Source organism: Haliotis rufescens, unplaced genomic scaffold (assembly GCF_023055435.1).
Source record: "Haliotis rufescens isolate VD_foot unplaced genomic scaffold, xgHalRufe1.0.p SCAF_132, whole genome shotgun sequence".
In the NCBI taxonomy this organism is placed as follows: domain Eukaryota; kingdom Metazoa; phylum Mollusca; class Gastropoda; order Lepetellida; family Haliotidae; genus Haliotis; species Haliotis rufescens.
In genome coordinates, this window is record NW_025963816.1 from 75,080 (window position 1) to 89,599 (window position 14,520).

Below are 14,520 nucleotides of genomic sequence, written 5' to 3' on the forward strand. Positions count from 1 at the left end.
CTGGATGGATTTTTATAGGGCAAGAAATGGGGGAACGCGTGTGCATTTAAATTTTGTACGGAACTCACGTGCATCTGTTTACCATTGCCGTTGCCGGGATGCGTTTGGGCGATCGGTTTTATTGTCATCTGCTTTGTTTTTTTATCATCAAATTTCATTTTCCGGACAAGGTAATGTTAAATTTTAGAAACTTTGACAAAAATTACTTGGATATTTTAATTACAACTTTTCATGCAATGTTACTTGAGGTGACGTTTCTTTTGCGGTTCAGTATATAAATTGGTTCAATGAAGACTGGGGTAAGAAATGATTTTGAAACCTCAAAAATGTCGCGGTCGAAGATACCCATCAGCAATTGTGTATCATGCGATTTTTTATATTGTTTAAAAGTTTAATATCAAAATATATTAAAAAAACAAATTTAACCATGTAGAAATTTTCTCACTACACATCATTGTTTGGATATAATATCACTAACCCCCAATATTTCTATTTGAAAACTGAGAGGTATAGTTTCTTTGCTCCTCAGTTTATTTATCATTATAAATCGTTATTAGCAATATACAACTTATTGATTGGAGCAAAAGGCTTGCCGTTCAAAATATATGGCATTGTGTACTTTAATGGCTAAAAAATTGTGGGTAAAAAAATTCCCCCCTCACACAAATCCCAGTTCAGGGCTCAGGTGTCTCTGTAAATGTGGACCACGAACAAGTACATGTCTCATATCACCTTAAGTCCTGTAAAATATAAAAACACACACACGCTTTATGACTTTATGAACTGTTATATGTTATAACTTTCCGATGGTTTTGAAGTATTGTTTTCAAAATGCTTTCAGCACTAACAATTGACAAAAAACATAATATCATGCTCCTAAAGTGTAAACTGAATGTTGCATTGGTACTGAGGGCATGCCTGTGTTTAATACGTCGCTCAAGGGTTAACGAGAAGATGTGACAATCTAAGTGAAAAGAAAGTACCATATAACCGCTTTTGTATGGATCTGTCAATACCTATACTGGACGAAAGGGCCGAATGTTTCAATAATTCGAAAAGGCTAACGTTTTCGCTTGTTTAAAACGTGCATCAAACGCATCGAAGATTATTGAAGACATATTGAACCCAGATCTGCGAACTGTATGCGGGGATTGTAAATTCGTCATGTAGGCTACAGTGCTGTATTGTATGTAGGCTGCAGTGTTATATTGTATGTAGGCTACAATGTTATATTGTGTGCAGGCTACAGTTTTATATTGTATGTAGGCTACAGTGTTATATTGTATGTAGGCTACAGTGTTATATTGTATGTAGGCTACAGTTTTATATTGTGTGCAGGCTACAGTTTTATATTGTATGTAGGCTACAGTGTTATATTGTATGTAGGCTACAGTTTTATATTGTATGTAGGCTACAGTGTTATATTGCGTGCAGGCTACAGTGTTATATTGTATGTAGGCTACAGTGTTATATTGTATGTAGGCTACAGTGTTATATTGTATGTAGGTTACAGTGTTATATTGTGTGCAGGCTACACTTTATATTGTATGTAGGTTACAGTGTTATATTGTATGTAGGCTACAATGTTATATTGTATGTAGGCTACAATGTTATATTGTATGTAGGCTACAATGTTATATTGTATGTAGGCTACAGTGTTATATTGTATGTAGGCTACAGTGTTATATTGTATGTAGGCTACAGTGTTATATTGTGTGCAGGCTACAGTGTTATATTGTATGTAGGCTACAGTGTTATATTGTATGTAGGCTACAATGTTATATTGCATGTAGGCTACAATGTTATATTGTGTGCAGGCTACAGTGTTATATTGTGCGCAGGCTACAGTGTTATATTGTATGTAGGCTACAGTGTTATATTGTGTGCAGGCTACAGTGTTATATTGTGTGTAGGCTACAGTGTTATATTGTATGTAGGCTACAATGTTATATTGTGTGCAGGCTACAGTGTTATATTGTATGTAGGCTACAGTGTTATATTGTATGTAGGTTACAGTGTTATGTTGTATGTAGGCTACAATGTTATATTGTGTGCAGGCTACAGTGTTATATTGTATGTAGGCTACAGTGTTATATTGTATGTAGGCTACAATGTTATATTGCATGTAGGCTACAATGTTATATTGTGTGCAGGCTACAGTGTTATATTGTGTGCAGGCTACAGTGTTATATTGTATGTAGGCTACAGTGTTATATTGTGTGCAGGCTACAGTGTTATATTGTGTGTAGGCTACAGTGTTATATTGTATGTAGGCTACAATGTTATATTGTGTGCAGGCTACAGTGTTATATTGTATGCAGGCTACAGTGTTATATTGTATGTAGGCTACAGTGTTATATTGTGTGCAGGCTACAGTGTTATATTGTATGTAGGCTACAGTGTTATATTGTATGTAGGTTACAGTGTTATGTTGTATGTAGGCTACAGTGTTATATTGTATGTAGGCTACAGTGTTATATTGTATGTAGGTTACAGTGTTATGTTGTATGTAGGCTACAGTGCTGTATTGTATGTAGGCTGCAGTGTTATATTGTATGTAGGTTACAGTGTTATATTGTATGTGGGCCACAGTGTAATATTGTATATATTATAACCTTGAAGTATGTCTGATCTGAACCCTCTCGAGGATTATAAAGTATTACAAGCGTAAAAATTAACACTTTTCCCCTTTTTATACACGTCGGTTGGGGCTGAAGTTAGTTGCGAGATGTAGTGTGTCGCATTGCTGGTCTTGACAGCTCACGAATAAACTGTCTATATATAATATCTTAAAAAATACTGTAAAATAAAACCCCTTGATTTTCTGTCCTTATTGTACAAAACAAATGCCGACCCTACAGCGGTCTGGCTGTATTAGTGTAACGTCGTACCCGGTCGACATTCATGGCTTGGTTTGGTCAACTCCACGTACCCTTTACGTCGGACGACCCTGACATTGGAAAATATCGTTCATATCTTCCTTAGGGTCAGATTCCAGGATCAATGTATAGATCGAACCCCTAAATAGATTTGCACAAATACGTTCAATCACACTCTCCCCAGTACTTGGATGCCATGCGTACATTATATGACCGCTGAGACACAATGGAGTTCTTTCTTAATCAATCAATTTTTGAGGTTAATTGTTGATTTTGCTATATTTGCCCGTTGTGTAAACAGTTTCATAAGCTGATTGGTCGTTGACCCATGACGGACAATATCTTTTAGTGACAGGGACCATTGTACGGATGCTGATATATCTATAGTTAACATTTAATACCGGGTAGTGTAACACTAACGGTCGCGTTCAGATAACGCCGGCTAAGGACTGGTATACAACCTCTACATCATGCACATCAAAGTCTGCGTCAACGTTGTTCTACTTCTGGCCGTACTTCTGACAGGTAGGTCCCTATTATGGAAGTCAAGGTGCCGACTGTATAATATTCGGTTCCCATTATAAAATATTTAAAAAAATCTTTCAAATTTAAAATAACAATAAATTTATTTAAAAGGAAACCTCCGTAAATATTAAATTCGGTCCCTAATTTTAAAGAAAAACTATTTTTCTAGGGTAAATAAAACGATAAGCAAGTATGTTGTTGTTGTCGCCTTTTACGGCAAGCATGGGTTGTTGAAGACCTATTGTACCCCGGATCTTCACGGGTCTGCAAGTAAGTGACCCATGATGTTCTTTACCATTATGTCTGTACTGTTTTTGTCAATGTCTTTATAAAAAGTCCGCTTGGGTCAATGAGTTTTTCATGTTCACATATACTACAGTCCGTTTGACTCCAAATGAGAACGATGAATTGCAAAATAACTCGAAATCCAGAAAAGTGTATGAAACATCAATACGGTACTTGACCATGAATACCCTGTACCCAACAAAATCTGAATTTTGTTTAATTTAAGACCCATGACAGATGAAGTTCTTTAAGAAACTATCATGTAATTTTGTATAGAAATGTGTACATGACACGTGTGGAGTCAAACGGACGGTAATCAAGTTTGCTGAGGGTCAAGTTTTGATGATGTCAAAAAATCATCCAACACATTAATATTGAAATATCTCGCTACACCATGACTGGGTAACCCATAAAAGGACTTCAGTTTCATGATGAACGAACAGAGGCATGCAGTCATGGGCACGAGGTGCACGAGGTGCTTGAGAACGTTTGTTGGATGTATCGTGCCAGAATCGTTGCACATTATTATCAGAGAGCACAACAACATTTGCTACTGAGGATTGCAACAACTGGATGCACTTATGCCTATTCACTATAAGATATAGTCGGAATCGTTCAATGGATTCTACTTTTAGTAGAAATTTCTCATGCTTATGGCAGGGCTAAACGCCCCTTGAAAAGTTTATCATTCTTGCACGACTGCGGATTCTTGACCAGTTGGTAAAATCTCGGACTATTTTTCTGTTTGGTCAAAACTGAATTCGCGAATATTGATCAGAAGGTAAAACAGTTCTTGGTTCTCAATCGAACCGACATTCAACTTTCATGTTGTTTCACGCATGTATTTCTGTACATATTAATTTGACGTAGACGTAATAAGCGCCCCGCTCCGTTCAGCGCCCACGGCGATATTTACTAATACATTGGCTAGTGAACAATCCCAATTAGCACCCTTCCGATTGATCAATGTACACAAGACTTATTTATTCTTGTATAATACGCACTCGTGTGTTCTATGCACCCTTAATTACGGGCAATTAAATTCCGGAAAATATATACTTTTCTTTTGTATCAGCATAACCACGAAATTTACGATCTTTCAACTCTTTCACCAAAATTATATTCTAATAAGAGCCACATAGTTCTAATTTTGAGTGAGTGAGTGAGTTGGGTTTAACGCCGCTTTTAACATTATTCCAGTTATATCACGGCGTGTCAGCTTAATGTGGGAGGAAAGCCCAAGTGATGCAGGTCTCAGACGTTTACCACTTCGGTGAAACCCACGAGCACGAGCACAGGTATGGTGCTGACAAACCTAGAAACATAATCGGCGGGATTCGAACCCACAATCATAGGTTTCTGGCGTGCCCAAAGGGACGCAACTCTGCACATCGAATCGCGGCGCCTTAGACGACTGGGCCACCCGTGCCCCCTCTAATTTTGAGAGCGCCCTGGGCGCTTATTACGTCCAATACGGTATGTATGAATGTGTTACAATGTTGTATTCCTTATTTCCCCTCAGATGCAGCCAAGAAGTGCAACACGTGTAAGAAGGGTAGGGGCGGGGGGAACTGCGTACCGTGTTCCCCTGGTGACGGCCCCCCACACTCCACCGCCTCCATCCTGCCATCGGACACAACTGTTCCAACACTTGCCGTGACCCTGCCGTCCAGTGTTCCCACTGACGCTGTCGTTGCATCATCCACATCAACGTTGCTATCTGGAGCGCCGGAAACGTCACTTCCTTCAACAACGTCTTTGTACCAAGTGTCATTGGAAATGCCGTTGCAAACATCTTTTTCAACCCATGACGGATCAGCGTTCTCGTCCAGTACACATGCACCGACAAGAACACCAGCTGCACTGGTCTCTGCTGCAACAAGCACGCCGACCTTGCCGTCTGGAATTCCGACAACGTCGCCATCTTCAACCTCTACATACACCGTATCACAAAGGTCATCGGAAATCCCGTTACAAACGTCGTTTTCACGTTCCGTAGGGTCATCTGAGATTGCAACGCATTTCAATGACGTTACATCCGTGAACACAAATTCCAGTGACGTGTATCACAACTTACCAGGGTGTCAGGTTCTCAGCTGTACCTTCAAGCCTCAGTCTGGACCTGTAAGTTGGACGATGTTGGATAGTGAGCGTTACGATATGCGTGCGCAGTGTGCAGAATGGTGTGGACGGATAGAGGACTGCGCATACTTCGTATACGTAGCTGATTCCAAAATGTGCAACGTTTACGCCTCAGACGGAACTCAGTCATCAGAATCCGAGGTGATCATCTGGGTCAAAGTTCACAGTTAGACACTTCCGCTTCCGGGGTCGCGTGTTTCTTTTCCACTGTCCCCTCACAGCGTCACCGGGTGGCGCTGATACCTCGCTAACTGACACTTAGGGTAGCCAGGTACGAGTACCACAAGACGGCATTGCAAGGAGTTTACCTGTTAGCGCGTAACCAGTTTACCGACCTAATAAAACAGCGTCTCAGTGTTGTACAAGACAGAATTCGTGTTTCATTCTTGTGTGAAGCCTATTTATAGTGTTCCACGACGTGACGTGCTGGAATATTGCTAAAAGCGGCGTAAAACCATACTCACTCATTCGCATTTGCGAATACGGTTCTTTATATGTATATACGACCCGTGAAGATCCGGGGTAGAATAGGCCTTCAGCAACCCATGCTTGCCGTAAAAGGCGACTATACTTGTCGCAAGAGGCGACTAACGGGATCGGGTGGTCAGGCTCGCTAAATTGGTTGATGCATGTCATCGATCCAAATTGCGTGGATCGATGTTCATAACGTCAATCACTGGACTGTCTGGTCCAGACTGGATTATTTACAGACCGCCGTCATATAGCTGGGATATTGCTAAGTGCGGCGTAAAATAACAAAAAAACAACTGCCCTCCCTGCCCCCCGGCTGGCTACGGCATGGCTTAGGGTCTTTGACTTGGCTTTTCATCGAACCTCGAGGGCATGGGGCGTTACCATTCTTTCAATCACTGGTTTATCTGGTCTAGATTCGATTATATAATGACAACCGCGATATGTTGGTATTGTGCAGTCTGCCTTGTTACGCTACAACATTCGCTCTGTATGATCATATTAAATTTTGTTTTTGTTTGTTCGTTGTTTAACGCGGTATTCAGCAGTATTCCAGATGCATAACGGCGGTCTGTAAATAATCGACGCTAGACCAGACAATCCAGTGATAAACATCACGAGCATCGATCTCCGCAATTGGGATACGATGACATTCATCAACCCATTCAGCGAGCCTGACCACCCGATCCCGTTAGTCAATTCTTACGACAAGCATAGTCACCTTTTACGCATTCTCACCATCACTAATTCACTGTGTTGTTCGTTTGTTATTAACGCCGCACTCAGCAATATATTCCAGCTGTATGACAGCGGCGTTTGAAAAAAGGCATGTACCAAACAAACCAGTGATTGACAGAATGAGCAACGATGACACGCAATAAACGAAGTCCCCTGACCACCCAATCCATTCAGACATCACGTACAACAAGGATAGGTTGCGTGGCAGCTCAGACGGGGCTGCAACAGATGAAGAAGGGGGTTTCGAATAACACATAGGAAATGTATGACTTTTTCAGAATTTTTTCTCAAGGATGGCAAGAGGATTATCAAAATATCCAGGCTCGTTCCATCCAAACTCATAAACCGTCGCTTTATATCATATACAGTTGCTATTTTATTTTTTTAGGATTTGGGAGAATTCACAATAAACCCTCTCTGATTGAAACAGCTGGTTTGACGGCCGCATCACCGCGAAGCTAATATTCACAGTATTGTACTTTTTTTTCAGTCATTGTCGGTAGCCGTATTTAAATAATTATACTTACAATCATAGGTTAAAAAATGCAAAGTTGCGGTTATTACAATATTCAAAGGACGTGTGGCAATACATTTCGTGCAGAAAACAAGATAGAAATCTACAAAGAGAATGTATTTTAATGTTTGGGGACAACAGAGAGTTTGGAATTTGGCGCTTTTCTATATACGACTGTGACGTCATATCTTTTGCGTCACAATGAGCGATATGACGCCATAATGGTGACGCGAGGGGTACGAAAGCTTTGCAAAGCTTGCTTAGGGGCATTCACATGGTACAACTAGTTGGTACAACTTGTTGTTTGCAATTAGTTGTACGAACAGCAGTTTACACAACTCGGCATTCACACGGCGGCGAGTTGCATACAACTTGGGTCTCGCGAAATCTCTGACAAAAAGCTTGTGATTCACTACATTACAGCGTTAGAAGTTAGCACTAGTCATGTAGTCCTTGCCAAACTGCCCAATGGTAAAGGTATCATAAGGACTAGTAGAAATTTGCCCTTTTTAAGGGTTTTGCTATATGTTATCATTATAAGGACTAGTGGACGAAAACTGTTAGTTTCTAACCCTGCATTACAGCTGGAATCCTGGTTGCCGAGTTAATGTTCAGACGCAAAGTTTTGAAAAATCAACGCTGTGCGAGAATTGCGGTCGCGCGGTACTGGACCAACCTCTGACTTTGCAATTTAACGGAGTTGTATATCATTGAATCTTTAACCCAGATTGGTGGCAAAATTAAAGCAAAAAGTGTTAAATGTTGTCCAAGATCCTGTTTTGCTGACTAAAAAGCCCCTAAAATATGTAGCCACCTTTGATCGTACATATATAAAGTACAGTGCGACGAAATGTTTTATTTGACAACTTTATGCAAATTGTGAGCGAACAAAATACTGTCTTATATCCGAACAACATCATGACAGATATATAAGATTTGTACGATTGTGTATAACGTGACACATTCGCTACGAAAACGTACTTGTTTTATGTGTCGAAAATCGAGTTTCCGCTATGACGTCAAAACCACTCTCCTACCCAGAGTTCCATGCGGCCGGCAGCCAGCTAGCATAGTACCCCTGCCACAGGCCAGCGCCATGTGACGATTCGTCACATCTTTCACAGTCCATTCAAGATATTGCATATGCTTTTCATCCGTTTCATGTTTGACAAGTCTACACATTTTCATAAACAAATGTCAAAGAATGGTTTACTTTCATTGAGAAAGTATGCAAATACGTAAAAATCTACTTGTTTTTGTGTAGTTATCCTATGCTTACATTGGTTGTACGGCTCCAAGTGCTGTCATCGAAGCCCAACGGAGAGCTAGCGACACGGTCACTTTGATGCATAAATATATATTGTCATGCAACTCACTGTCGCAGTTGTAGTAGCATATCTATATAGTTATGCAAAACAATATGTAAAGCGCCCCCAAATACTTGCATTAGTCCGTTCTATACTGATTTCTGAAAAAGCGCGTTTGTTTACAAACAAGAGAAAAGTCCGGTCACGTGATATGCAAATTAGCCTGTGGCAGTGGTGTTATGCTGAGTCACCACTGCGACGGAGTGTGCGTCAAAACACGAAGGAGAGGTCCACATGTACAAAGATAAAAAGGGACATAACTCCGTAATGCTTAACCCTCTGGATGCCGAGGTTTTTTCTCTGACGCACATTTTCCTAAGATCGGAAAAGTGAAGGTTGTGCGAGGATTGCGCTCACGCGGCACTGGATCTATCTCTGGCTATAAAATTACCCAGAGGTGGAGAATATTAACTGCCTATTTGATGGTGTAAATTTAACTGCAAATATTAAACCGGTTTAAAAAAAAAGACACTACAAAGTGTTGTCCGATACACCCATAAAAGTACTGTGCTCGGGATTTTACGGCGGGATCGTATATACATAAATGTGACATGTAAGTAAATCAAAAACATTCTGACAATCTATGTACTGTTATTTGTTGTTATAATTTTCATTGAAATAGTCAGAAATTCCGATATATACCGTTGTCGTTGTGCGTGTCTTGGCGTCACACATGACGGTAACTTTGACAATTTCTGTAGAAAATATCAAATCATTGCAATGTATCTATTTTAAATTCCTTAATTCTTCCTGCGATTCTCTTCCCATGCATATTCTGAAAATGTTGAGCCAATATCTTGAACGAATAGACGAATTGATAGCTCAAAATTGGAGAAAATGCTACACTGTGTAAAATTTGAAGTTTGCTTTGTTTCATTTCAAACAAGTGCAGTTTTTCGAGCACATCTTTCGTTTTCACACCTAACAAATTTTGCTTGATTTCATCTAGCCACTTTGTATTGGTGACAAAGACCAGTGGTCATTTGATTCCAAAATGTGTGAGGAATTCAAAGATGTATGTATTGCAGCTAATTTTGAAATATACGTGATGTTACAGGCGCCTCATAACCGGTGTACCTGAAACGTGATTTTGTAAACACTATCCAATATGGCGGAAAGTTCACTTCGGCGTTCGTTTTTGCGTATTTTCCAAAACATTCGAAACGATTTGGGGTTATCGGAGACGTTTTGGAATGATCATTGGTGATTTCATAAAAGACAGATACCCGTGATCACTAATATGCTATTTTTGAATTTCATTTCTCCGAGTAAATATCCGAAATTTAGATTTCAAAAACATGCTGTAAATAACGCCGTGAGTGGTGTTTTGTTAATGTGTAAAAAATGGCGACATTTACGATGCACCTAATTTTCAGAGGTCATTTTCAGTACTTTTGGTTAACCTAAAATGCCATTTGATGATATCACAGAACAGGGAGTTTCCTACCTTATTCAATACTGTGAAGTGTAGTTGTGTGTGATGTATTTTGAATTTAATTCGACTTCAAAGTGAGGGTTGTAGAGGAGGGACATATATGTCCCTGTGGCATCCAGGGGGTTAACATATATGTCCCTCCTCTTGGGAATGTGTAATAGTCAATATTATAAGTTCATATAACCAATGTCCATGAATAGCCGTGTACCATTTTTTTAATATAACTAAAACCTACTATATATTACTTTAACAAAATGGATAATATGTTTCGTTAACATATATGCACACATTTCTGAATTAATTGTCTTGGAATTGTTTTTTTATGTCGCTTGATACACCGAACAGTGATATATATCGATTCGCCAGGTGCGCGTTAGTCACAAACAATTTACGAATTATTCCTCTCGTTTTGCATTACACTCATCAATGGGTTTTTTCTTTTTTCAATATCGTGATCACAAGGTATAAACTGTTTGTTTTATTTCTCCAGGAATTGTTAAAAGTATCGAAAAATACCCATGCCAGGTACGTCGTTCGTTCAACCTTATAGGATTATCCTGATAATTCTATATCCAGAGCGCTTTCTTCGCATCTTTTATTGTGTTATTAATATTCTGAGACGAGATGAAGAGAAATAATAGAATAATAATGAACAAATATATGTCCAATATTGAATATAATTTTGGTTGATTTGAAATATTCTTTTGGGTATTTCACTACGAAAATTGATGCCAAACAGGTGCGTGTCTTGTCCAATTAAGATACACGATAAACTATCTAGATGTTTACATATTCAAGACATTATTCACTTGGTGAAAGCAGTCATTTTATGTTGCGTCAAATTCCGTTTTACACATCGAGATTTTCCGTATCATGAACGAAAATTAGGGGAGATATATATAAATCAAAATACCAGTGTCATCTTCTCCGACGTTATCAAAAAACCAGCCATGACGTCAAAAGGAATGGTGTTATGTTTTCGGTATTTCATTACATTTGATAAGGCTAGTGCTCCATTAATAATGATGCAACATTTATCAAATTACACTTACACATTCAGGAGAATGTTGGAATCTAAGGACTAAGTTACATCTTAGATAGGGTCATCCATTTCTCTTTTACCTCTCTTTTATAAAGTACGATTTCATCATTTCTTATGGTGGTTTTTTTTATAACTAAACGTATACAGTTTCAATATCGATATTTGTGTTGGAATAGTTTGGTTCCTCGTGAACAAAACACCACGAAAATATATTGTCCTCACCCACAGCTAATTCTCACCAAGAGACCTATTACAATAAACTAGTGCTAAGCATAGCGGAGTTATGCCCCCTTTTTTGTACGTGTGCAACCTCTCTGTCGCCTTTTGACGTCATAGAGAAAAATAAGTTTTCGTCATTTACGGCATGCTATTTTTGGCATTGAATGTATGTTGTTATACATACGCATATAACTCCGTATGTAGTTATGTCGTTCAGATAGCAGGCAGTATTTTGTTCGCTCACAGTTTCCGTAAAGCTTCTGAATAAAAAAATCGTCGCACAGTACTTTTATCGGTGTACGATAAAAAGCGGAGAAATGTACTGTTTTTCAACGCAGAATAAATTCTCGGACATCACTTAGACGTGTCTTTTTTTTAAACCGTTTTAATATTTGCAGTTAAATGTACACCATCAAATAGGTAATTTAATATTCTCCACCTCTGCGTAAGCGCAATTCTCGCACAACCTTCACTTTTCCGATCTTAGGAAAATGTGCGTCAGAATAAAACCTCGGCATCCAGAGGATTACTGTAAGTCGCTGTAACTCAGTATCCGTCATGTTCGTGGTGAGCATTTGCTTGGGCTAAGGACAATACATAGTATATTTTTGTTTATGTGTATCAACATATTTTGATATATAACCACATCGGTTCCTTTTTAGGGACATTGAATGATTGTCATCCAAAATGTCCTAAAGACATATTTTAGATTTTGTGATAATATAGAAGAATGACCAATAAAAATCCTGAAAGTGCCCTATGGCCAGTTGAAACAATAAGATACTTTTAGGTTTTATCCCAATTTAAAAGAAACGTTGAAATCGGTACCACAAAAAAAGTAACAGTATATTACTGTACCACTTATATTCGTTCATAGTATAGAAAATTTCGATTAAAAGAACACAATGTTGGGCTTTATCACTACAACAGCCCCACAAATAAACACCCCACACACCACCCTCACCCACCAAGTTACACCCAAACCCAAACAGACCATGACCCACCTCCACCCATGAATCTCAAATGGTCGGCCCCTATTTTGAAACGCGCACCTGATGCAGTCTTTAGCTGTCAATGTTACGCCAATTAAACGATAAAATCCAAATGTAAAACAAAAAGTTGCCTACACATGAGTTATACATTAATAAAAATATAACGTGACGAATTTCCTTCGGGTATACATTGACTCTGAGAAATGAAGTGCCTTTTTTATTCAACTATCTATATAAATTTGCCATACTGAATATTTCACAATTCTCCAAAGGAAATATGTATATGCTGCAGTGTGTTAAATCACGGGTTGTATAGGTCCGTGGAAGATTAACACGATTGATGGCAATTTCTATGTTCAAAGAAACAGCTGATTATTAAGAGTTTCATAAATTCTATAGCATTTTAGATAATATAACAGTAACAGTGCTACATACATGTACCCACTGGGTGAAAAGATATTCAAATTATAATTCAAGATTGAAACGGTAAACTACTTCGTGAAATGAATGCGTTGTGTACCTCGCCCGCACCTAAAAGAAAATAACAAATACGTACAACGATGTTGATATTGACGTATACTAATATGACATCATAACCGGTAACCTCCCGTCATAACATTGCGAGTTCACCTTTAGCAGTAGACCGCCCGGAAGGTCTGGGGTTCGATCCCCGGCCGCGTCATACCAAAAGACGTTAAAAGATGGTACTTGTTATCTCAGTGAGTTAGCACTATAAATCGGCATCAGTCCGGACTAGTACAAGCAGCCACACAAACACACACACGTACATGCACGTCGCTATATGAGTGCAATAATCTTGGACGCGACGTTAAACCCCATTTCACCTTACCTCACTGATATCAGTTTACGCGGCATGTTTAGAGTAGGTTTTACCGTGATGCTGTGATCACATATATACATGAGCCATGTAAGCTAAGTGATTTGAAGTAATCTGACATCAACAAGTTCTATTTGTTTTTATGTATCCGTTCTAGCCTTGATACTACATCGTCACGATATGGCTGAAATATTGCCCATGTGACGTTAAATAATAACTCACTCACTTGATACTACATGGAGAGGCAGACCAATATCGTCGACAGTGTGCGTGATTTTACGTCAATCATGGCGTCACGTGGAACGATTTCTGTTGACTTTTCCAAATAAGTATCCAATTATTAAGTCCTCAATTCTTGCAACGATTATCGATCCTTGCATATTCGTAATAATCTGAGCTACACTATGCAACAAATTGACAAATCGCTCGGATTAACAGAAAAGTTTGTTTTGTTTACATTTTCAAACGAAAAGGTAGCTTTCACAGGACAGGGTTTGGTTTCACACTTGAATATTGCGGTTGATTTCATTTGGACCGTTTGTATTAGTGACTTAGACAAAATGTCAATTGATTCTTAATGGTATGATGAATTCAGAGATGTATGTATGGTAGCTGAGTGTGAATTACATCTGATGTGACAGGCATCTCGCCTGACGCGAAAAGAGCCGTGATTTTACAACACTGTCCAACATGGAGGTTGAGTCCAGAGTTTTTACGAATATAGGGGTATGGGAGTCTTTTCGGAATGATGATTGGTGTTTAGACAAAGAGCAAACACCCAGTGGTTTTGTAATTGAACTTTTCATATAGTTATTTGAATAAATAATCACATTTAGAACGGGGAGTTGGTAAAATGCGAAAATGGCAACATTTTCGTTGTACACTATTTTCAGATGTCCTTTTTTTTGTATATATGCTTTGCCTAAAATAGTTGTTAATGACCTCACATAATAGATACTTTCCCACAGAATCAAAAACTGTGACGTGTATGTGTGTGTATGATGTATTTTATGTTTTAGAAACGTATTATTGACCTAATCTCACCTTGGTCTACACTACAGTGTACAGTCACA

General features: G+C 38.8%; 1 protein-coding gene across 1 annotated transcript; it reads left to right on the forward strand.

Moving 5' to 3' along the window:
- The first annotated feature begins 3,306 nt into the window (after positions 1-3,306).
- Positions 3,307-6,188, forward strand: LOC124118149 (putative protein TPRXL). Its single transcript, XM_046480254.2, has 2 exons — positions 3,307-3,404; positions 5,212-6,188. The coding sequence occupies exons 1-2, from the start codon at positions 3,350-3,352 to the stop codon at positions 6,000-6,002; spliced, it is 846 nt and encodes a 281-aa protein (XP_046336210.2). The 5' UTR covers positions 3,307-3,349; the 3' UTR covers positions 6,003-6,188.
- The last annotated feature ends 8,332 nt before the right edge of the window (positions 6,189-14,520 follow it).